This window comes from Struthio camelus, chromosome 5 (genome assembly GCF_040807025.1).
Source record: "Struthio camelus isolate bStrCam1 chromosome 5, bStrCam1.hap1, whole genome shotgun sequence".
Lineage (NCBI taxonomy): Eukaryota > Metazoa > Chordata > Aves > Struthioniformes > Struthionidae > Struthio > Struthio camelus.
In genome coordinates this window covers 64,752,012-64,776,231 of record NC_090946.1, presented here as the reverse complement: position 1 = coordinate 64,776,231, position 24,220 = coordinate 64,752,012, and the positions used below count along the sequence as shown (strand labels likewise).

General features: G+C 41.9%; 1 protein-coding gene across 1 annotated transcript in view; it reads right to left on the bottom strand.

Annotated features, from left to right (window-relative positions):
• Positions 1-7,925: 7,925 nt before the first annotated feature.
• The window catches only part of KCNK13 (potassium two pore domain channel subfamily K member 13), a 71,331-nt gene continuing 55,036 nt past the window's right edge, over positions 7,926-24,220 (bottom strand). Inside the window, exon 2 of the mRNA XM_068946793.1 lies at positions 7,926-11,441. Within this exon, the coding sequence (XP_068802894.1) occupies positions 10,549-11,441 (893 nt within the window). The 3' untranslated portion in view covers positions 7,926-10,548. The remainder of the gene's footprint in view (positions 11,442-24,220) is intronic.

Here is a 24,220-nt window from a genome sequence, read left to right as displayed (position 1 = left end):
GACCTAACATCCTAAATCACCCAAATATTTTGAAATTTTACTATTTGGGAGGAACCTGATGTGTTTAAGAAACTTATGTCCTTCTCTTCCCTTTGATACTCTGTTTCCATAATAATAACACAAACATGCTTTGATTATCATGTGTTCCCTCTGCTACAGTTCACCACTGCAATAGGATCATCAGGATGCTGGATGCATCAGACACTTTTGCTAACGCATTCAGGACAACTTCTTGAAAAAGCAACCCTAAAAACTTCCAGCTTTACCATGAATATGAAAGGATATAAGCACTTCCCTGGGCTAAAAGTCCCAACCTTCATCCAGTCCTCAACTACATCCAGTGTCACTACATAATGGTAGTAAGAAAATGAGGAGTATGTTTTGTAAGATCTCGTAACTTTTCTCTCTGCAGTCCTGTTCTACATTGTCTCTGTTATTTGCTGTTATTATTAATTTGTATTGTATTTGCTTCCGGAGACCCCACTCAGGTCTGTGCTTCTCTACACCGGAAACTGCTTATTTCAGTTATTACCGCTGACAAATGGCCATAATGTGACTCCTCTCATGAGCCCATTCAAAATTTATCAAAATCAAGAGACTGATGAGTTCACTGTGCTGACCTACTACTTACAAAATGTACTTCATATACTTAATATGTAACTATCCATGGTTCTGAGAAGGATCAGCACAATTTCCCTTCAGCAAGTCTAAGTCTGGCTTCCCTTTAGCTAAGCCAGACTTCACTGCAAGGAACATTTCCTTAAAAGGGTATCCAGAGGAAGGCAAAGTATATTCTGCAATTTTTTTTTTCTTGTCAGTCAAGCATTTTCTACAGGACTAATGGCTGAAGTGCCTTAGATGAATGAATAGTGAACTCCCTCACATTCATTGCATTCATTATAGATCTACAAGGTTAATCTGGGAAATGAAGCAAGGATGTTTTTATGATCTGCTGGTCACATGGCTCTATTCCTGCTATCCTCCACAGAGATCAATGGTTCAAAAAGGTAATCAACAGCCTCACAGATGAAGGGAAAATATTATGGAAAAAAATTTTTCTCACAAAAAATAGTTGTTCCATGTTTCAGTACTTTTAGCCAATCAGGTTAAATATGTCTAACATAATCTCACCTAAAATGGGATTCGATGTACAAACTTAAATTAAAATTGAACTTTTCCTTCTAATAGATTTTTCATGCCCATGTGTGACCTTGTTTTTATGGATTTTAACCTTTAGAATAGAGATGTGTGGTGTGGGGAAAAAACAAACAAACAAACCCTACCATGTGTTGCCAAAGTATTTTTTTTTATTTTTTTGATTGAATTCTTCCAGGTGATCTTTCAAGTAGTTTCACCTACTTCACTAGTTTTTGGAACGCAGTTATTTTATAAGAAGTTGAGGAAAGGCTTTGAGGAAAGGCTGAGGGAGCTGGGACTCTTCAGCCTGGAGAAGAGAAGACTGAGGGGGGATCTGATCCATGTGTACAAGTATCTGAAGGGAGGGCGTCAAGAGGATGGGGCCAGACTCTTCTCCGTGGTGCCCAGCGACAGGACGAGAGGCAACGGGCACAAACTGAAACACAGGCAGTTCCGTCTGAACAGGAGGAAAAACTTCTTTCCTGTGAGGGTAAAGAGAGCACTGGAAGAGGCTGCCCAGAGAGGTTGTGGGGTCTCCTTCCCTGGAGATACTCAAAAGCCATCTGGACACAATCCTGGGTAACGTGCTCGAGGTGACCCTGTTTGATCAGGGAGGTTGGACTAGGTGATCTCCAGAGGTCCCTTCCCACCTCAACCATTCTCTGATTCTGTGAAGTTACTCTAAAAGCACAGTGTAGGTTTGTGTTTGAGGCTAAGTAAAGCAAGATTTACTTTTGTTCGATTTTTAAATTAAAACTACTTTTTTCCCTACTAATCACTCAGGGATCTGAGTGAATTTTTTTTCACTAAAAGCTAGATATATTATGAGACAAAAGTGTAGCTGTGTGGTCTCTGGAACCCATGAAGCTGTTTTCCCTTTGGATCTGTGCTGCGAGTCTGAGGAGGTGTAAGTGCTGTTTTAAGCTTTTTCTGCTGACGGGCCATTCGAAACATCATTCTTGCTTTTGTCTTACTTCCTCCTGACCTGCTTTATGTGGATTTTCTAGAGTCTAATAAGTTGCGACCCTGCTTCTCAGACTTTCTCTCAGCCAGATGCTAATATTTCACAAAAAGTGTTAACATTCAACAAAAAGTTGATTTTGTTTGAGACCTCTCCCCCTTTGGCAATTTTGGTTGAAATTGGCCAATGTTTAAAAGTTACTGGGGAGGAGCAGAGGCACATAGACACATGTGTACATCCCATATACTTTGTTTCCATAAGACATCAGGCAAAACCAGTTTAAGAATGTATTATTATTGCCCCTGGCATTGGTGGGAGAAATCCCACTCAGATGTTGGTGAGATCATGGCAGAGAAGCTGGTGAGATAAAACCTGTAACATCTATAGCACGGCTGCATTTCGTATCAGCCTTGAAGATTAGTCCTTACCAAGGCTCTTGTTTCTTGGATACCTGGGGAAGTCTGGCGTGTTACTGATTGCTACTATGCTGACAGAGCAGCACAGACCTATTCATTTACTAAAAATGTAGTAAAGCAAAAGCAACAAATACTGACTACATGAGGCTGAATAAACTCAGCAGTCTATACTGAAAGTGTTTTTAGATTACAGAAGTGTCTGTGTAAATCGGATGCTAAGCGTGAATCGGTTCAACAAGAGGCAGATTACCCCCTCCAGCTGCAAAGGAGCCCAAGACACTTGTGCTGATCGCCATCCTGTGCGAGTCTAAGGACTAGAGCTGCATCTTCTGATTTGCTGCTTTTTTCTGGCACTGAACCAGACTGTCATATGTGCTGGAGCTGAGCCTAACTCAGCTGAAATAGTGGTGGCAGAGAGGATGCTGCCCCTCTCAAAACACACCCACACCTGCTTTATCAGCTCTGGCTCAGTGAAACTGAGCTGTCTGGCCAGTATTGGTCTATCCAGGCCCTTCATAAAGGGCTGCAGAAAGGTGGGGCTACAAAAGCCAACAGTCTCTTATCCTGTGTCCTGTTGTGTTTTATTTGTGTTAGTTTTTGATTTAAAAGAGACTTGGGAAGAGATGGAAGAGTCTCAGGAGTAAGACTGTGACAGAAGGAGACAGATCCTGATATCAGACACATGACCTGGAGAAAACTGCCCTCCTTTATGTGACATTTTTATTCCAACTTCCTAATAACAGTCTTGCTTTTCTCAGTGGAAATCAGAATGAAAACCAGTAACAATAAATTTTTATCAGTAAAAGGAACAGATGGGATATAGCTCTGTATCCATACTGAATAAAGAGGTGTTTGTTTTACAAGGATTTTTTGTTTTAATGAGATCACCCTGAAATGCAACGTTGAAGAGGGGGAATACCTCATGGTGTCTTTGGTTATGGGCTTGATGAAGTGAGACTAAGATGTGTGGAAAGAAAAAAAGAAGGCAAGAGGATCTGGCATGTAGACTGAGTGAAGAAAGTTGAGGGAAAGAAGAGGCTCACACAGGCAGGCAGCACAGAGCAAAACGAGCCCTTGCAGAACTGCAGTCAGAACTCTCCACTTCCACTTCCAGCATACTTCCACCTGAGCCGTGGTGATTCCAGCCTTTTAAACTCTAACAGACCTGGTAAGCCACCATCTGCTGTTCAGACCATCAAGTCATTTCTAGCATTTGGAGCAGAAGAAGAAATACAGTTTTAAAGCTTTGATTTGAACTGTAATTATATAAGACCAAACCTCTTCTGTGAGCTGGAGAAATTAAACTCTGATGCAGACTTCGAGTTAGAAGAAAAGGAAAGGATTTGAGCATCACCAGGCAGGAACATTTTCTGTTAAGGCTAGTAAGTCTTTTTTCTTTTGCTTCACGTGCATCTTTTTCTTCTAAAGGTAATGAAGAGCAAGGCTGAGTTGTCTCACGTCAGACCCCAAACAGAAAACACCAGCAGTGTTCCACTGCTTTGAAAGCAGGGATAGCTTTAAAGGCATTTCAAAAGATAAAGTTTGCAAACTAGGCCACCTTGCCTCTCTCTAACGGCTTCTGTGTGGACACCTAATGGGAAATCTGTTGGGAATCTGGGGAATGGCACACACACAAGAGCAACCCCATTAACTCTGCTCTTACTAAAACTTTCCCTTTATAAGAAGTGAGGCAGACTGAGGAGAGAAAAAGGATATTTCATTTTAAACAAATCCCACTAATACACCTCTCAAATTCATAGATTCTTTTATATAATCACAAATAATTTCAAATTATGAAAACTATACGAAAATATTAGAGCAGAACTGTAGAAAAACAAAATATAAAATAGTGTATATATTCCACAGGATTCTTCTTATGTTTACTGACACTTTTAAATGTCTGCAGTGACAGGGCTTTTCCCTGGTTTGATATGAAACAGCTCTATAAAGATGGGCTGTACCAAAAAGCTTTCGACTATTGGGACCTAAAGCGTCATTCTTTTTGTTCACACCATATTTCTGTCAAGGCTGGTAGAGAATAGGACGGGGTTGGTCCACCTAGATGAGCAATGGCTTTAATTTTCCAAGTGAAATCTGATCGTTTAGATTGTAAGCACACAGTATTATAAAGGCATTGCTGCCAAGCACTGTTTGGAAAATAGTGAAGAGAGGAGGAAGGGTATTTTTATTTCTTGGATTAAGCAAAACACTCCTGTGAAACTTCTCAAGCAGACAGGTCGCGCTGGTATGTTCAGCAGTATTTTCTGCCCAGTGGAAAGCCTTCACTTAGTGATTTTTCACAACTTCACCTGGAATTATACAAAAGAACTCCTTGTTAAAGGAGTCCAAGAAATTATGGCATTTGCCAAATTTTGGTAAATGAAATCAAAATAACAAAAGATGCAAACTGGACTGGTTGAAATTTCAACCCTTCTCTCAGCGCAGGCTCACTGTGCTTCCAACGGATGGGGGCAGTGGCAGGTCACAGCAAGTGGTTCCACTTGCCCAGCCACTGTACAGCAGTCGCGCAAACAACTTCACACCCTTCACCTTCAACTGAAACTTAGTGAAAGATAATGTTAATCAGAAAGCTCTTTCCCCAGTATGACCTCTTTCTCTTGATTAATTCAATCTGAGAAATGGAGCCAGTTTGTTTTTCATGCCCAGCCCAAGCTTCTATCACTATTCAATTTCTAAATGTGCAAAATATAATTAAAACAGGTGGAGGGCAAGATTAAAAGAAAGAAAGAAAGCGTAAAGATTGCTTGTGCTTTTCGGTTGATGCAAGGCTTTCACCATAAAAGGCTTTTAAACAGATGAATTCAGCTATTATGCTGCAGCACTGAAACCCTGCTCCAAGTGCTTGAACTTTTCAGGGACACTGTCAGGTCAGCTTAGATTCAAAACATAAAACTTGGCTGGGATGCTGCAATTGCCTAAAGGAATTAGGTACCTAACTTCTACTGAAAGTCAACGTGTGGCAGGAGGTGAACTGACTTTCAGGAGGCATTAGATGCCTTTGAAAAGCCTGTCCCTATCCCTGTAAACCCAGGACCATGTCCTTGGCAGAGATAAATGAATGTAACTCCTTTGACACCTCCTTATCCAGCAAAGAATTTTGTACACAGATTTTACAAAACATAAAACTAGCCAAAAATACCTTTAAACTACCTTTAATTAATTTATGTGATCCTATTTTGTTTAGCATTAAATATTTATTTTCAATATACAATAATTGTATTGTAGAATAATGATATTATTACAGCGTGGAATAACTTCTAGGAAATTAGTCCACTAAAACTTTCAGTTTTAGTCTGCCAGCCTGCAATTCACTGTTTAATCCACTGATTTTAGTGGTACTCCTGACCTGTTAATTGCAGATTTAGAGCCTCAGTACCTTAAGATAGTCACAGAAATATGTTTCCATTAAAAAAACGCAAACCAAAAACGCACATCTCATTAGCCATAATGCAAATTTATAGCAGGCAGTGGGGAAATTCAGTAATACAGAAAGCAGGTTTCTGTCTTGTTGACTGAGATTCCAGTGCTATCTAAGCAATATGGAATTAAAATTCAGATTAGACAGCTTTGAGAAACACATCCCTGCTTTAATTTGACAGTTTGCTTTAATTCCTCATCACTACTTAAAAAAGTCATTTACAATAAACGTGTTGCTGTCAGTTGTATTTTTGCTGTAGCCTATTTTTCACACAGGATGGGCATTTGGCACTCCTATGATAAATTCTGGGGGGTTTGGGCACATATATGCTTATATCCCTCATGTTCTAAGACTTTAGTAACCTGATGCTACATTATGAACTAAGCTCTTTGGGATTTATCTGTCCAGTTCTTTAAGAAAAACAACTATGGCAGTATTAATGGACTAGAAATGGAGTTTTTCTTTTCAAATCCACAGAAATTTTCGGTAAGAATTCTTCTAGCTGTCCAAGGACCTCATTCAATGGTCAGCATGACTTCTAGAGCGGGGACTCTGGACAGGCTGGAGAGGTGGGCGGAGAGGAACCTCATGAAGTTCAACAAAGGCAAGTGCAGGGTCCTGCACCTAGGCAGGAATAATCCCATGCACCAGGACAGGCTGGGGGTTGACCTGCTGGAAAGCAGCTCTGCCGAGAAGGACCTGGGAGTGCTGGTGGACAACAAGTTGACCATGAGCCAGCAGTGTGCCCTTGTGGCCAAGAAGGCCAATGGTCTCCTGGGGTGCATTAGGCAGAGTGTTGCCAGCAGGTGGAGGGAGGTGATCCTGCCCCTCTCCTCAGCCCTGCTGAGGCCTCACCTGGAGTACTGGGTCCAGTTCTGGGCTCCCCAGTGCAAGAGAGACATGGCACTCCTGGAGAGAGTCCAGCGGAGGGCTACCAAAATGATTAGAGGGCTGGAGCACCTCTCCTATGAAGGAAGACTGCAAGAGCTGGGCCTGTTCAGCCTGGAGAAGAGAAGATTGAGAGGGGATCTCATCAATGTGTACAAGTATCTGAAGGGGAAGTGTCAAGAGGATGAGGCCAGCCTCTTCTCCGTGGTGCCCAGCAACAGGACGAGAGGCAATGGGCACAAACTGAACCACAGGAAGTTCCACCTAGACCTGAGGAAAAACTTCTTGACTGTGAGGGTGACAGAGCATTGGAACAGGTTGCCCAGAGAGGTAGTGGAGTCTCCTTCCCTGGAGATATTCAGAACCCGTCTGGATGTGATCCTGGGCAATATGCTCTAGAGGACCCTGGATGAGCAGGGAGGTTGGACTAGATGATCTCCAGAGGTCCCTTCCAACCTCAACCATTCTGTGATTCTGTGATTCTGTGACTCCGATTACCAAGTCAGAGGTGTTTGGGGGGACAGTATCACCTCCTGATGCAAGAGGGCACAGTCACAAAATGTGCCGGCCCTTCATTTCTGGAACTGCAATTCCAATTTGAACAGAGATTATTAGACAAAATTGGTGCATTTATTCCCTCTTTATCTTCAGTGGACATGCAATCAGACCACAAAACCACTGCAGAGTGCCTTGCGCCAAGCAGGCTCAGGTTATGGAGAAGCCAGTGCTTGGGAGAGCATAAGGTCAGGACCAGGGAACAAAGGCAGAGCTTGTGTACACAGAAAACCTCATACACCTCGATAAATTCATTTCTTTTGGTCCAGACTGACCTTATAGATTGTAATGTTTTATCAGTTTCCATCAGTGTATATATGTTTTTCTCTCTATTTTCTTTCTCACCTATTTGCTATGATTGTCACCTCAAATCTTATTTCAACTGTCTCCTTTGTGCTGTATTTGGACTTCCAGAACCAAATTTTGAAGACTAATTAGGTATGGAAGGATTTGGGTGCAAAATCTAGATGGGAGCCAGAACATTCATTAATGATGACACAGAGCTGCATAATAAATAGACTAATGAAACTTGCATGTTTTGGTTATTTATTTAAGATTATAATGTTGCATTGCCTTACTCATTCAGTGGAAAAGGAAGTATTGTTGAATAACTTCTCTGGTCTTCACTGCTCAGGAAAGTCTGTCACTTGCAACTCAGAATTAATAACTAGAATAAATGGCTAAGTAAGCCTCACTTTTCAAGATTGCGGCTATTCTGCCCAGGATAAGACCCCTGCTTAAACAAAGGGTCAAGTCCTAGACTATTTCTGATAGTTGGCAACGTGAGGATTACTTCAATTACAGTCAAATCTTAAAGTTACAGGTAGTCAACAGAAGCACTGCTGAATGAATTCGGAAAAACGGCTACAGAGCAGTTTCTTTTTTTATATCCAAGCATTTTCACATTCAGTAAGGATGAAATGAAGTTATTGAGAGAAAAAAAGAAAAGCACAACAATGTAATGCAGCTTGGGTATTATAATATCTTTTAAAGTATCTCAGTGGCAAATTTTTCTAATACTTAAGAATACCAGAAACAAAATAGACTTCTTTCTTTACTCACCAAAGTTAGGGTTGGAGAGCTGATTCTGATTTTACATAGACGCAAATATGGAGGGATCACCCCAGGGATATTTTGGTGCTGCACAGCTGAGAGACATCAGAATCTGGACTAATGGCTTCAGCTTGAACTGTCCTTGTAAGTAAGGTCAGCAGGATTTGAGTTTTAATCAGGACTTTTTAGCTGTAAAATGTCAGGAAGAGCTTGCAATTCTTTTCACTAGTTAACTAGAGGCGTTTAATCTAACACATAGGTTTTATTCTGTTATATGAAAGGATTCCATGAGCTACATTTTTCTTTTTAAATTCAAATATTGCTTAAAATGGGTATTATATCTTCCAGTATTAGGAACCTAAATACCAAAGCTTTTGGCCAGGAGTAAGAAAAAAAGGATATGAAATCTATTCTTAATAGAAAATTAAACTGAAGATGCTATCTATCTGCATTGTTCCTTATAAGAGAAATGAAGAACTGCACACTGGTGTTCTACATTCTCTAAAACTGTAGTATTCTAAAAGGTTTTCTAGCTATCAGACGTGAGAAAACATTTAATTCTGATTCACTTGCTATTCTCTTCAGGGGGGATTGGACCAGGTCCTTTGTGACCAGTTCTGCTTATTTATGCCCTCAAATACCGCTTAACCTTAATGCACTGCATGATTAGAGGAGAACCAGGAATTTGGCTCAGACTTCTGTAAATTCTTACTGGACTTTATATTAGTTTAATCCTTTATTTCTTCAGCTACCTAATATAAAGCATCTTTTCACTGTCATTAAAGATCATCTAGTTTCCTGGTTTCATATCCTTCTCACTGCTATTACAGTTCTCCTTGAAGTCTCCTTTCTATTCACAATGAAGACTCATAGCATTTCATTGAGAAAAATGAGGAGTTATACATTTTCTATTTCCCTAATCAAGAGCCTGTCATTATCATCACTGAATGCCAGAAAAGATGTGAAGAGTAACAGAATTACGTGAAAGGTAAAAAGGACATTGCCAAAGTGATTTTTGTGGCCTTAGTCGCTTATAATAATACACTGGAAAGTTGGCATGGCAATCTAATTGCATGATAAAACCTGTTGTGTAAACACAGTTATTAGTTGCGTTATATATTGCTGATACTCAATTGCTTCAGTCACAATTGAGCATAATATGAACACAGATTTGGCAAGGTCTCCGATCGTTATCGTGGAATTGTTCATACAAATTGTCAGTATGGTGATTTTCAATTTAATTTGATCTTTTCGAAACAGAAAACTGGAGTGATTCAATTCTAGAGGAAAAAATAGCCTAGAAGAAAAATCACATGCATTTTGAAAACAGATAGAAGAAAGCAAAAGGAGGATACATTTTGATTCTATCACTTTTGACAGTGTCCTTTTAACAGGAAGACTACATTAAATTCTAAGGGCCAAATGCTCCTCTCATTTATATCACAATAGTTCCAGAGTAGTTCTACCAACTTTGATAGAATTATTCCAGATTTATATAAACATTAACAGCAGCAGAACTTGACCTCTCAAGCATACCTGTTTCACAATATAGGAATACATTTTAACATGTGAGATTTAAAAGAAAATAGTTTGTTTTGCTATTCCATTAAACTAGATCTGCATTTTCACAGAGAAAGGCTTATATTGATTCCTCATTTGGTCTCAGATAAGCTACATTCAGAAAATAGGTCTGAAGAGAATAAGACAGAAAGCTTAAAACAATGTTTGAATTAAGAATGTGTTCAGTAGACACTCTTGATTTCTTGAATTCTTCCAATGCCACCAATTTCTGAAACCTGTACTTCACATAAACGGAGGAAAACAGGGCATGGAAAATTGATTTGAAGACCAAATGAAATTTCGCCTGCAGTGGTCTGTCTGAGGAACAGAAGGAAGGGGAAGAAGGAAGGCTGAGATTGGTGCAATTCAAAGAACAATGATTTTAACCGACAGCCCAAAGAAAGAGTGAGAGATCTTCGAGCAGAAGGTATGCTGGCCATGTCACTCTCCCACTCTGGGGACACTCTGTCCCTAGATATTTCCACTTCCTGCATGTTATGTCTATGCTTCTCGCGGTTTCATTGTTACTACTGCTAGTTTTACCTATCCACACTTGTCTCTGCCAGTCTGTTATTCATAATTGCTAGGGCTCCAACTCCACCAGAGAATCCATTTTGCTTTGAATTAGAGCTCATTTGCCTTGGATAGCCATTGGCAGTTTCTGACAGCTGTTTCTGCATGATGGCGAGTGAAACTTTGTTGGAGGCCAGGAAGTCTTTCATCGAGATCATCTCGCCTGACAGCCGGCGCCCATCTGTGTCGCTCTCATTGACAACGTCAGTCTCGATGGAGATGTTCCTCCGGCTGCGCACATTTCCCGGCATTACCACATTCCTCCGTGACCTAAATAATTTTCTTTGGCATCTATGGCAGCACCTGCAGTCCAGCTTCTTTAATATCCAATTTATGGATTGTTTGATGACAATAGAGATCACGTTAAATAAGGAATAGATACAGCAAACCCCCATGAGTATGAAGACAAAATTACCGAAGCGGTACAGGCCTTGGCTCTCGTACTGGACGTTTTGGCTACTGACCAGATCACCGAAACCAATGGTGCTGAAGGCCACGAAGCAAAAGTAAAGTGAGTCAAAGTAACTCCACCCTTCAATCGGCGTGTACATTGCAGAGGCACAGCAGGAAATGATGAGCGATGCTACACACAAAATGAGCATGACGTAGTACACAGAAGGCTTCCAGCCGGCCAAGCTGTCCACCTCGGAGCCCCCCGAGCCCCGCCGGCCATCGTGAGGAAGGACCCCTTTCCTCCTCAGCTGTCTTTCGTGGCAGGATTTCATGACATAAGCTATAACCGTGATCAACCGCTCCAGGAACAGGTTAAAGAATAAAATGGTCCCTGCACATCCTATAAGGCCATAAAAGATCAGAAAAATTTTGCCTCCAACAGTGGCTGGGGTGGTCATGCCAAACCCTGGAAGACAAAACAGAATAGTTGAAAAAAAGATAAACCAATAGTTATCACATCAAAGTCTTGTCACATGCAAACCACAAGAAAAGGCAGCAAATCCCTATGGCATAGCTCAGCTCTGGAAAAAATGAGGATACTCTCCCAAACTTTTACCTATTTATGTCTCACATTGTCCCAGAGTTGGAAGTAAGGGGAAGGAAATTCACACCAGCATTTTCTCCAAAATCAGAACAAAACAAAAAGCAAAACACCCTGGAAAGGAAATATAATTTATTGAAGGCTTGCATTTTGGTCTGCTTCCTAGGCTTGCTCTACTCTTTGTGCCTTGGTTCATTTCTAGGCTTCAGCATTATTGCACTCACTACTTTCTCTCTTAGCTCTGCATCTTGGATCTGACCCAGCGGTGGCTCTTACCTCGCAGGTGGTTGGGTCCATCCCCACCAGACCTTTCCAGCCTGTGCCAAGATCTTTCTGAGGCCACTACCCTGCTGCTGTAAGTGGAAGGCCCCTACGCCAGCCCTCAGCCCAGCACCAGCACCCTGGCCTCAGCAGCCCACGCTGGCAGAGCACATCAGGGTGCAGCCCTGGTGCAGCCATCTTTCATGGGGACCCCAAAATGCATTAGAGAAGCCCCTTGTCTGACCTCGCTGTTGGCTGCATATTATTTGACCTATTTGAAATCAACATTGCTGTGGTTTTCCTTCTTTCTTATTTCTCCACGTCCCGCTCTACAGCTCAAAACTGTATTTGAGCCTTAATGCTTGCCTCCTCTAGTCTCATTCCCAGCTGTGATATTTCTCAGGTCAGGGGTGTTTCCCACCCTTCCTGGAGCCTGAAAATACTAATTTTGTTTCAGTTAAAGCTATTGATAAGACCATCTTGCTTTAATAAGGTATGACTAAAGAATAAAAGGTGAACAAGCGTGTCCCAGATATGATGGAGCAAATTGGAGTAATATGTAGGATGAATATGCTTACTGCTGTTTGAACAGGGGCCTGGAAAAGATTAAATAACTGATCGATTAAGCCAAAAGAGTCTTGCTGAGAGGACAGAAATGCCATGTTGGACAAGACACACAGTTGCTTGTTTCCCTCTGTTTGTGAGATATTAATTATGAAATAAAGAAACTAGGCTAAGGCAAATAAGGGAAATTGTATTCAAAGTGTGATACATTTCTGCTTCGAAGACAGACAAATGCACTGTGAAGAGACCGTCATGTTTCCAGCAGTGCTAAACTACACTCATTTTCCCTTCATTAGGAAACCTGCTAAGAGCAGAGCTTCATCTCTCTCGCACGCTGCTCAGTTACACGCCGGCCCTCCCAGCACGACTCCCTCCTGCCTGAGCAGCGGCTGCTCAGGCGGCAGCGCCCAAGTGCAGCCTCTTGCGTATCGCCACGTCTTTGGCAGCAGCCGCCACCAAACTGCAGCTTCCCGACGACACAGAGCTCAAATCTCATCAATGTTATGTGCTTGAAGAGCTGAACTGCAGCTCTGTGCCATGGGGAACAGCACAGCCTTTACAGAAATCACACACACAAAATGCTCTTTTTTTGCTGGTGTTGGTCTCGGCATAGAAATATTCCCGTTTACGTTCTACCTTCCCCTTCTTCCCTATGAACTGGTTCTCCTATAGTCCTAGTTTTGATGCTGACTTATCTTCTGTGCAGTTGTCTTATATGCAAGTCATGACCTCCACCCTGTGGACAGACACGTAAAGACCGACAGACAAGAGGGAGCCTCTCGGCAGCCGGCGGGGATGAGCAGCAAGGTGACCTGCAGCCTCCTGGGTGCCCTGTTCCTCAAAAAGGAGAAGGGCCTGCAGGCTGGTCAGAGGCAGCGGAGGGGAGCCGCAGGCCAAGGAGGAAGGCAGTGGGTGCTGGCACACCGTCCTGCCACCGCGCAAAGCACACGCTCCGGCAAGAGAAATGAAGCGATGGCAAATGCTGCACAGGCCCATGCTCATGCCTAGCGCGCGGCATGACGTGTCCAGGATGCCTCCTCCCCACCCACGACACCACTTAGGATTATGGCCAGGACCAGAGCTCACCACCTTCATTGTTTTGGCCTGTTAGGATTTGTCTCTGAGCTCAGATTTGCATGGATAAAACCCCACTAGTAAAAGGCATCCAAACAGACATACTGAAAAATGTAGGGTGAACTAAAAATTCTAAAAAAATGCAGAATAGTCTACCAGAAAGGAAGTGAGCCCTGAATCTATTCCTTGTCAGCTTTTCCTTTTCAATGCAGTTCTTCCTTTTCAATGTGGGCACAGCATTGACCTTTTGGAGAAAATGGAATATTATGTTCTTTTTCTCTTTATAAGTCTCAGTATGTAGCAATCAATACTAACATTCCCAAAGAAGCACTAAGATGGAAAACCTCAAAGTATTATAGAATAAAGATATTAATTTAACAATTTTCCTTTTGACAGTTTGTCAAAAATAAGCTATAAGCTTTTAATCCTGGAAATAGTCTTAATTCTTGAAATGTCTTGTATTTCCACATGTTGGACCTCATTGAGCCTGGTTAACTCTGATCATCTTGGTATGACACCAGGGATTAATTTGATATGTTATGTTACAGAGTAAGACTTGTCTGACAGTAGGTAAATTTGCCTTCAAAAAGAGTCTTAGGAGGTTTGAAATTATTCCCAAATTCATGTATTTGGTGAATTGTTTCTCTCAAGAAATGCAAAAGGACAAATTTGTAAAAGGCTGAAACAGGTGAAATAAAATTAAATGTTTTCCTTTGGTATTTTTGTGATAAAACTTTTCATTTCAAAATATCAGTTAGCTTTTGGTTAAAAATTGAAATAAAAAGAGGCTGAGATAAAAAGAATGGGAAAAAATGTGTGGAAAACCTTTAGAGTTTTAAAAGTTTAATAGTCTTAAAATAGAATGCAACATTTCATTAATATTCACATCAAACCAATGAAAATTGTCATTATATTTTGTCTTTCTGAAAGACCTAAAAAAAAATCTGTTCCAATATGACTTCAGGTTATTTTTTTCCTAACTTTTCCTACAAGCCATCAAACTAGAAGTGTACTGTTCATTAATGTCTGCTGAAGAAGAAAATTTTTTCAGAAATCTCATAAAAGCCCTGCAAACATTGTCTGGCAATAAACTTTTTGCCTTGTTTTTCCTCCTTTTTCACCCCCAAAATTTGCGTAAGAAAAAATGTGGATCCTTCACTGAATAAAAAGCAGATCAATAGGCCTCTTTCTTGTCTTAGTAAAATTAGTGACGATTTTGTGCTTTATAAACACAGATGGTCTATAGTTAAAAACAATTCTTTCATGAGGTCAGAGAAAGCTCTTGCACCAAAACTCTGTCTGCTAACCAAAACCCAACAAAATAAGCCTATTGTCTGCTTTCTGGGTTCATGACCTCTCCTCAGACATGCACCTCTGTTCCCCCACCTAGACACAGCATTAGTGCCTCACCCTGCTATTTTCAAGAAGCTCAGCAAGATGCTAGCAAAAACAACATTTACCACCACGCTTTGGCTTCAGATGCCCTACAGTACAACAGTCCGAAGTTGTGTAGTCCATATTTTGGTAGTAAAATACCTGTTTTTGGCAAAGTGTGTACATTTTTCAATTTGTTAATGCAGTTGAGGAGCTTCCAGTTCTCAGCTGTGGGCTAAGCTCTGTGTGGATCTATAATCCGCAAGCCTTCCCTCATCACCAGGAGAGGCCATCTTCCATTATAGACACGGAGAACGGAGGCTGGGGTACCACTACAGCAGCTGAAACCTGAAAGATTGCAGCGTTTAATTTTTTTTTTTTTGCAAACATTTAATGTGAAAACTTGCCTGGCAGGTCTCTCCATAGCAGCTGAGGCTTCCTCGCACGTGTCCTGTGCAGTGCTGCCTATATGACAAACTGAACCAGAGACAAATAGGCCAGGAGGTAGCTGAATTACAACTGACATGCTTGATTGAGGCAGCATTTCTAAGCCAAAATATTTTGGTTTTTGCAGCTGAACTACTTCAGTTTTTACACAAAGTCAGGACACCCATTGCTCTGCCTTTTGACTTTCTCTGTCCTCACAGTATCCCAGGAAGATCACACTTCTGCTGTTTCCTGGTGTGGTACCAGCAGGAAGCCAGCGCTGCCAGGCCTGTGACCTGTACAGACAGAACAGCCCTCGACCTGCCCTCTCTTGGTAACAAAAAATACAGCCCAACAGACTTTTCATGTCTAATTCCTTAAAACGGTAACTGAAGATGGAGGCTTTACACCTGTAATGTTTCCTGCAGAGTCCAGAAAAAGACTGTACATATAGACTTGCCAATTTATTTTTTTGTTGTCTACTTGAGATGGCTAAGAATTGCACATGCAAGTATTTCTCCATTCTAATTATAATATCAAGTATGTTCACGCACTGGACCAACATAGCTTTCATAGTTGCAAATCATGTTTGCCAGCACATGTAGGTCTTGGTATTGTCATTGTCACATCAAGAATCCAAGTATATACCTCAGTTTTGTAGCTAAGCTTTCTGTGGCGGCTAAATGTTTCTTACACCAAAAACGATGGGCTCAGGAGCAGTTGCCCTAGGCTTGCTTTCCAGCTGCCTTGCAGGAAGCAGTCATCTGCACCCTGCGCAGCAGCTGGGGGCCGTCAGGGGGGCTGAGGCCAGCATCGCAGCTGGAGCCTGGGTGAGCGGGGCTGAGCTCTGCTGGCGCCACATTGCCCCTTGGCGCTGGGCTGCTACCTCTGGCAGTGTCGGCTGGCTAATGCCCAGAAAAACAATGTAAGAAAGTATTGATAGGGAAGGAAGTAAGAATAGAGCGATCTTTCCCTGGCATATCCTCCCAGCTTCTAGAAATCAGCAGTTTAGGGGCTTTCTGGACATCATGTTTAATACTTCTGCTGTCAATCTCGTCAAATTCCTTTCCAAACTATGTATAGGTTGGGTCTCCATTAAGCCTGAGGCAATACGTTCCTCAATTTAATTACACTTTGTGGAAAGAAGTCTTGTTTGTTCCTTCAAACCTGCTACCTGAGAGTTCAGTCCGTGCTTCCTGCCTTCTGCACTGCTACTTGTAATGATAAGTGCTCTCCCTTCACCTTCCCCCTTTCCCATTTTATAGACTTCTTTCATTTCCTTTCTATTTCTTTTCCAGTCTGAAGAGTCCTAGAACATTTAGCGTCTAGTTTTCAGTCTGCTAACACATACTTCTGACCACCTTTATTTCCTTTCTTGTGTCTTTTCTAGTTTTAATACAGTCTTTCAGAGATGAAGGTGCAGGAGAAGAACGACATACTGTATTTGCAATGCAGAAGCACTATGAATTTATACAGCGCATACTGATGTGTTCTGCTTTGGCCTCTATTTCATAATAACTGTTTGTCTTTTTCATTGCCACTGAGCTGACATTTTTAGAGACCTATCCACAGTGAATCTTAGATCCTTTGCCTAATGTTTGTTAGCTATTTGACAGCTATTTTGAGCTTGGCAATACGTGGATGCAATTAGGTCTTTTTTTTCCATGTGCGTTATTTTGCATTTGTCACCACCACTGAGTTTCATCTATTATCTTATTACATAGTTATTCAATATTATGAGATCCTTCTGCAATTCTTTACAGTCAGGTTTGTTTCCCTATCCTGAATACATCTCCATCCTATGTAAATGTTATTATCTCTCTATTCATCTCTTTTTTATGTTATTTATGACTATGTTGAACTGCAGAGGCCTCAATATAGACTCTCAGTGAACGCTGTTGAACGCCCTCCTATTTTGAAAACTGAATATTGAGACCTAGGCTTTTTCTCCTGTCTTTTAAATGGTTATTTATCAATGACAGGGCTCCAATTTTTATCCTATTAGAGTTGAAAAAGTCTTTTGAAAGTCCAGGTATGCTGTCGTTTTTGTGAGACTGCAATGATGTCCCTCTGCAAAAGCTGAATCACCTTTATGAATGTCTCTACTAATTCCATTCTTATTTACAGTTTCCTAATGTGCCTGTATGGAAGACAGACTTACTAGCCTACGGTACCCAGGAATAGGTTTGCAGCCCTTTTTAATAACTGGTGTTACATTTGCCACATTTTATTCTCCTGGCACCAAAACTGATTTTAGATTATAAACTACACTTAGTTAAGCATCAATTTCATGTCTGAATTCCTTTATAAGCCCTACATGAAAACCTTCAATCCCGGAGGTTTGAAAGAGATTATTCAAATATGAGAAATAGATGAGAAACCAACAGTCAAATATAGAACGGAAATGACTTAGTGAGCAATTAGAACAGCAGTCTGATCCATACAGCATAATAGTGAAAGAGCAAGAAGTTAAATAGCAGCCTGACAAGAAAATGAACAGAAATTGCAAAATCACAGGAAAGAGGAAATAAAAGCAGCGGCTGACGCTTGGAGATTATTTGAACATACAAGATTACTTCTTGGGATGAAGAAATAAAACCAAGAAACAATCGCAGAAAAAGAAAAACTGCTAGTGATTGACAAACTTTTTTTTATGGTATGAGTGAATACTACTGAAATTTAGTGAACCCTATTTTGCAAGTAAGGTGACATTTCTTGAAAAACAGTTAGGACAGGACAAAATGCAAAAATCAAGATTGTATTTAATAAAGTGGGAATCAGATCATTTTGAGCTGCAAAAATGGAATGTTTTCAAGCTACTGAAAAGTATTTCAACTGATTTGTTAGCTATCTCTGTGAATATGACACTATATTATCGTTGTTGATAGACATGCATGACAAATCCTAACTATACCAGTACAGAGGTTTCCAGTGATGAAGATGACCTTCTGAGTAGAAATTTCAGATTTTTATTCTGAAATCAGAATGATACGGATTTGCTTGCATCCCACGATCCATTGACTAATATAACCTGGTATTACATTTCATAATATCCAGCTGGACTAAGCAACTACATTCCTTATAGTTTCAAATTTCCTGCATCTCTTGTCTTTTTTTCCCTACTCACTATTTAAACAAAAATTCAAAATGGTTTGCTGAACGTTCATACTAATTCTGAATTTCTCCTTTCCTCTCTTCTGTTCTCCTCTCCAGCAGTGTCTTATTCTTCTCCAGAAAATTCTACCAACTTCGTAAAATCAAAAAAGAAGAAGCTAGATCTAAGCAAGCACGAGCCTCTAGAGACAAGCCATTTCAAGGCAAGGCTATAAGGCAGTCTCATTCACCTGCTTTTGTCCTGCCCTAGTCTCCCAAGCCCATCACATTGCTCTCCCAACACAGTTGATGGAACAGAGCCTGGAGGACTAAAGGAGGCAAAAGGGTAGAACAAATGGACTTAGTGAATCTAGCTGCCTACTCCAGACCAATATTAGGCCATTTCATCTTTTCTGCTGTAAACTACTGCAGAGTTACTAGATTGCTTAATCCTTGCTGTAAGAATTTCTCCTAGATCATTACCCACACTTATGTCCCTCTGCTAGGGGGTACATGGTTTGGCATGTATCTTAATTCTGGATTTCCTGACATTCAGAGGTTAAATTAATTAAACCTTCAGTCTTCTTCTGGTATACTTGATGACATGAAAGAGTATGCGAATCTGTTCATCAATCCTAATCCTGCATGAATGACGTTTGGAGCACTGAATATAATGTGTTTGGAGGAAGATTAGGGCAGACATATAGATTTTAGAGTTAATTTTTGGATCATGAATATCAGGTCTTTCTACTGTACTGCAAAATATCTCTCTTTTCTAAGAGGTTTCATTTCCTTTTTGAAATGTGAGTTCTGTGCTATCACTATTACGGGTTAGCTGCTCCTGCCCTTTTCCACAAAGAGGAAGTGGGTAGAAAGAGGGGGTAACACTATAGCAACAATATCGAATTATTGTGATGTTCCAAATATAAATATCATCAGAAAATGGCCTTCCAGTTTAACATACAAGCAGAGCTCTTCTGTCTGTGATGTTGTCTCTACGTTCCTAATATCTTTTCTATTTATGTGATTAACTGTTTGCCTCTTTTTCTGTCATGACTAACTGGGGAAATCATGAATTTCACCAGTAGAGCAATCACAGGAAAAGAATTGGGGATCATGGAAGGTGGGAACCGAATGAGCAAGACATTCAACTGCACTGAAAAGATCATCAAGAAAATAGTAATTAGTTAAGAGAAATATCTGCCTCTCTCCTTTCTTGTTCTCTCCAGGAAGCCCTGGATATCCACAAACATGCTGATCCTTTTTACCTCAGTTTCCCTGAACTGTCTATGAGAAAGAATATTATATCCTTTTAGAAGAGAGGCAGAAAAAACAACTCTAAGAGAAGCTGTACTTGACTTTGTTGAGTAAACTTTACTGTGTACTGTTCATACAGTGTATAGACACTCATAATTTGGCAAAATTAACTTCTGCCATGATAGCTTATTCTGGTGCTCTCTGAGCAGAATAAGTTATCCTAACAAAACTCTAGTTCTGCTTGAGTAATTCTGTCCACAGCAAGAACTCTTGCACAAACAGCAGAAGTGCCCTCAAATCATGTCACATCACTCCCCTTACAACACTCCTATGCCAGTAAGCTTGTAACAGAGGTCCAGTTTAAAAAAGAAAGAGGACATAAAATCCTTCCCAAGGATAAAATTCTCCCTCCATTTCTGTGGAGACGTTCACTGTGGGAAATTACTTGTCCATGGATACAGGCACAGTACTGTCACAACTACCTGACAGCATTAAACCTCGACTTGGGTCCAACTTCTGAGAGGGAAAAAGACGTCTAGCATGGCCCATACACACACAGACACACATACACACACAGAGACACACACAGAGTCCTGTGATTTCATATCTGTGGAAACTCTACATCTGAACTTATGGGTTTCCTGGTAAGATGGTTACATTCATGCACGCGGTCAGAACCATTCAGTTCTGCATCGACCTTTTCTTTGACTTATAAGGGAAGAACGAGCTAGCCAATTCCTGAAACTGCTTTCCTGTAATAATTATTTGACAAAACAGTATTTTGTTGGCAACAGCCTGGTGTGCAGAAGCATTTATGCCATTGGCTAATGCTGCATATTCTCTTTTGTAAAAAGCTATGTCGTGGAGAAGGGCCCAGGCTGCCCGGGAACACAAGGAATGTACGCATATAAGAGCGCTCCTTTGTGCTGTGTGCTATTCTATTTCTAGATCCACCTCCCTGAGTGAGTTCTGCGCATCCCTCCCTGTGGTTCAGAGCACCCTGTGAAGCTGTAAAAGCTGGAAACTCCTCCAGGGCTATTACAGCTGAGTCATATCTGCAGATATACCACTAGGCTGACTGATCTGCTGCTTGGTGACCTGGGACCCTGGCCTTTACAAGCACTGCTGCTGCTTTGTTCTGTGGTGGTCTACATCTGTAATGTCACACATGATGCTTAGACTGACTTAGAGAGACTGTAACCTTTTGTAGAGCTCCTAGTGGGGTTAAATCCATAAATGCAGTGTTGATGCTGAAACTAATGGCATAAGATATTCTGTTGAAACAATACAGTTCCCTTGATACAATCAACACTTTCTCATATATTTTGAGATTTTCTTCTCTCTTTAACTTCAGAAATCTGCTGTTTGGAGAGCCTTCAAAACTGACACACGCCACTATCTCCACTTCTCCACTGTTTCAAAGACTGTTAAATTACTTTCAAAGAAGTGAGACCAAACCATAACACAGAAAAGTTCTTTCTTCAGCTAACTGTAGCCAAGTGGTCAACTAGTGAAAGAGTTTGCCTCATTCCAGCAAATGGAGCGTCCTATCTTAATGACATGTCAATCTTAGCTGTCAACAGTCACAGAAAATTACGACAGAAAAGAATTATGGTGTTGGAGTTTGTTTTTTATGGTCCTTCTGTGTTTCTACCAGGTTGGTCCATATATACTTTTGAGCCACTCATGGCATGTAGGAAAGTCTGGTGTGGCTCTCATGCTGAGCTAGGGAGACTGTGTGCTGGCATGGAGAGCTTGAGTGACCAGATTCCTTGGTTCTGCAAAGCCAACACTGCCACGCTGTCCTAGGCCCTACATACCTGCCTAGCCTGGCCCCATCCTACAAAGGAATGGTGGTATCCTGAGATACCCTGCCATCTCCCAGGTGAACTAGTCCCCAAGCTCTCTCTCTTCAACATCTCATCTCCCGGAAGGTGGTAGGAGTCTCCTGGCCCTCCACCATACGAGCCTGTTGGCAGGATCAGCACGGTCAGCCATTCCTGCTGAAATGCTTGGGAATGTCACAATTTTTAACATTTTCCCCCTCAACACGCCTTCAAGAGATGGAGGTAGCAGTCCCACCTCTGTGTTTCCCCAAGATGCACACTCAGCAGGGATTCCACTCCAGGCACACGTGTGCGTGCACGTGCGCACACATGCACATGTACACATGTGCACACACTTAGAGACCTTCCAGAGTGGCAGTGTCAGGGCTGCTCTGCCTTTTACACCCAGGCACAAGAGCACAAGGAGACACAGAAGATGAGCTTAGCCCAGGGACTCAGATAACATCCCGAGCCTGTGTGTCCCTAGCATAATATCCACACCAGTGCATATTTTAAAGAGGAAATGAGGCTCAGAAAAATTAAAATTGTGTTAAAGCAGAGACTTTTAGACTTCACTCTCTGGAGTCCTGGCTGAATGGCCCAAGCCATACTTTCTTCAGCTTAGTAACTCTTCATCTTTCCCAACCCACACACCATATTTCAACACAGTTATTCTTCAAGCTATGCCTTCCTTGGCCAGCCTTCTGGGTAAACAGATGGACCTTGGTGTCTTGGTCTCTTCCCTGGACCAGCCATACCAAAATAGAAAGATCATCACCCAAATTCTGGCTCACTAAGAAATGAGAACAAGTACATTGAATGAGTCAAAATGCAGAAAGGAATTTCATGTAAATAAAACAAAATACGTTGGCTGGTTTGGATAATATAGGAGAAAGAAAATGAAAGAAGGAATTGCTTGTGACTATATAAAACCCTAAAATCATGTTTTACTGGTCCTTCTTTTTCACATCTTTTAATAATTGCGTGATACTTTCCCAGACTCTCTAGAGAAACACAATAGCAGCAGTAGTCCTGCAGTCAGAGACAGAGGGGCCCAGATGCCTGGGTTTAAGCTAAGTGCCAGAGCATGCGAAAAACCATGGAGGCTGGAGCAAAGGAGGGAGATATCGCTTCGAGAAACATGTCAGTCATATGGTCAGTCTGTGCCACACTGAGAGCAAAAAAGACCCGTGTGAGACATTGTGCATAATTGTCTCTGAGTAAAAGCCTTCTGAAAATTGAATCTTGTATCACAGATGTAGAAAATTAGTGTCATGATGAGTGTGTGAATGGGACTTTGAGGGTATAAATAGCAAAATCTTGGGGCTCTCAGTGACTTGCGTTTGGAGAGCATTAAGAAAGCTGTTAGTGTATTAGTGCATGTGATGCAGTATCTGTATTTAACACACAGTGGAGTTTAGCTCACAGTGAGTCGCTGTGAAAAACTGTCTAGGGAGCAGGATACTTGTTACTGCCACTCTGTTTTCATTTCAGAAACATAACTGCAATGTTCTGCACTGAATTTATGAAACCTAGCTGAAGAAAAGCTTCCACTTTTAAGAAATCTAAAAGGCTTAAATCAAAAACATGCTAAAGGGACAATACTGGCTGTAAATATAATAAAAATTCAGTATTAATAGAAAACACCTTTATGTGTCTGCTGATACCTCTAATACAGAGTCTATGTAGCCCTTAAATAAAACACTCATCTTTGGGATGGACCGCCTCTGTAATTTTTACCATTGCAAGTCCTTTGCATAAGTTAAATTATGGTAACCATGCCATCTGGGTTTATACAATTCAGGTTACATTTTATTTAAGCTTCATAACAGGTTTTGTGTAAGAAAGACATACACAAGCTTATCACAGCTCCACCGCCATCATATATACTGTGTATAAATGTTTAACGCACCCCTTCTAGTTTCCCTTTATAATTTCTAGGGAGTTCTTGGAGCCTGAGGTGCCGTGCGCCGGCTCCCTGCTTGCCGTCGGCCCTACGTACGTCGGTAAGTATGTACACCTTCCACGTCACCGCAGGGAGAGAGCAGGGCTACATTCTGAACACACGCATCACTACTTCCAAAATTTTTATGACGTGCTGAACAGCCATTAAAAGGTTCATGCAACGTTTATTTACTCTTTCGTGAAATAAAGTACATTTTATTAAAAGTGTTGCTCATTAATATTCAATTAAATATTAAAATCTGCATTTCATCCTGAAAGGCGCTCGAGCCCTGTAGACCGCTCTGAGGCCACGTTCGGTCCAGGCCGAGCGCTCATCACAGCCAGCCGTCCCTGGTCCGGGAGGCTCTACGAGGCGTAACAGCCCCCTGAAGTCCGCCGGGGCTTTCGGGGCGCTCGCTGGAGCGGCTGCCGACACCCGCCCCAGCGTTTGGTGCTGGGGGAGCTTCCCCCTCCGCCCTCTGTGAAAGAAGGAAGCGAAAGCCGCCATGTTCCTCTTGTTCACAACAAACCGGGCCAGGCCCCGGCGTGGCGGCGGGCTGCCAGGCCTGCGGGCGCACGGCGGCGTGGCCGGGGTGAGGGGCTGCCTTCGACCCCGCCACGCGGGGCCGGCCGGCCGCGAAGCCTCGCGCCCCCAGGAGCGGCGGCGGCAGCAGCAAGTGCGCAGCCCGAGGTGGAGCGGCCGCTCGGCCTCGCGCGGGGCCGCGGGCGGCTCGGCGGCAGCGGAGCGAAAGCCCCAGCTGGAGTCGCGCTCGTGGAAATAACAGGGCAATACTGGGGCAGGGGGCAGCTCCTTCCTTTCCGCAG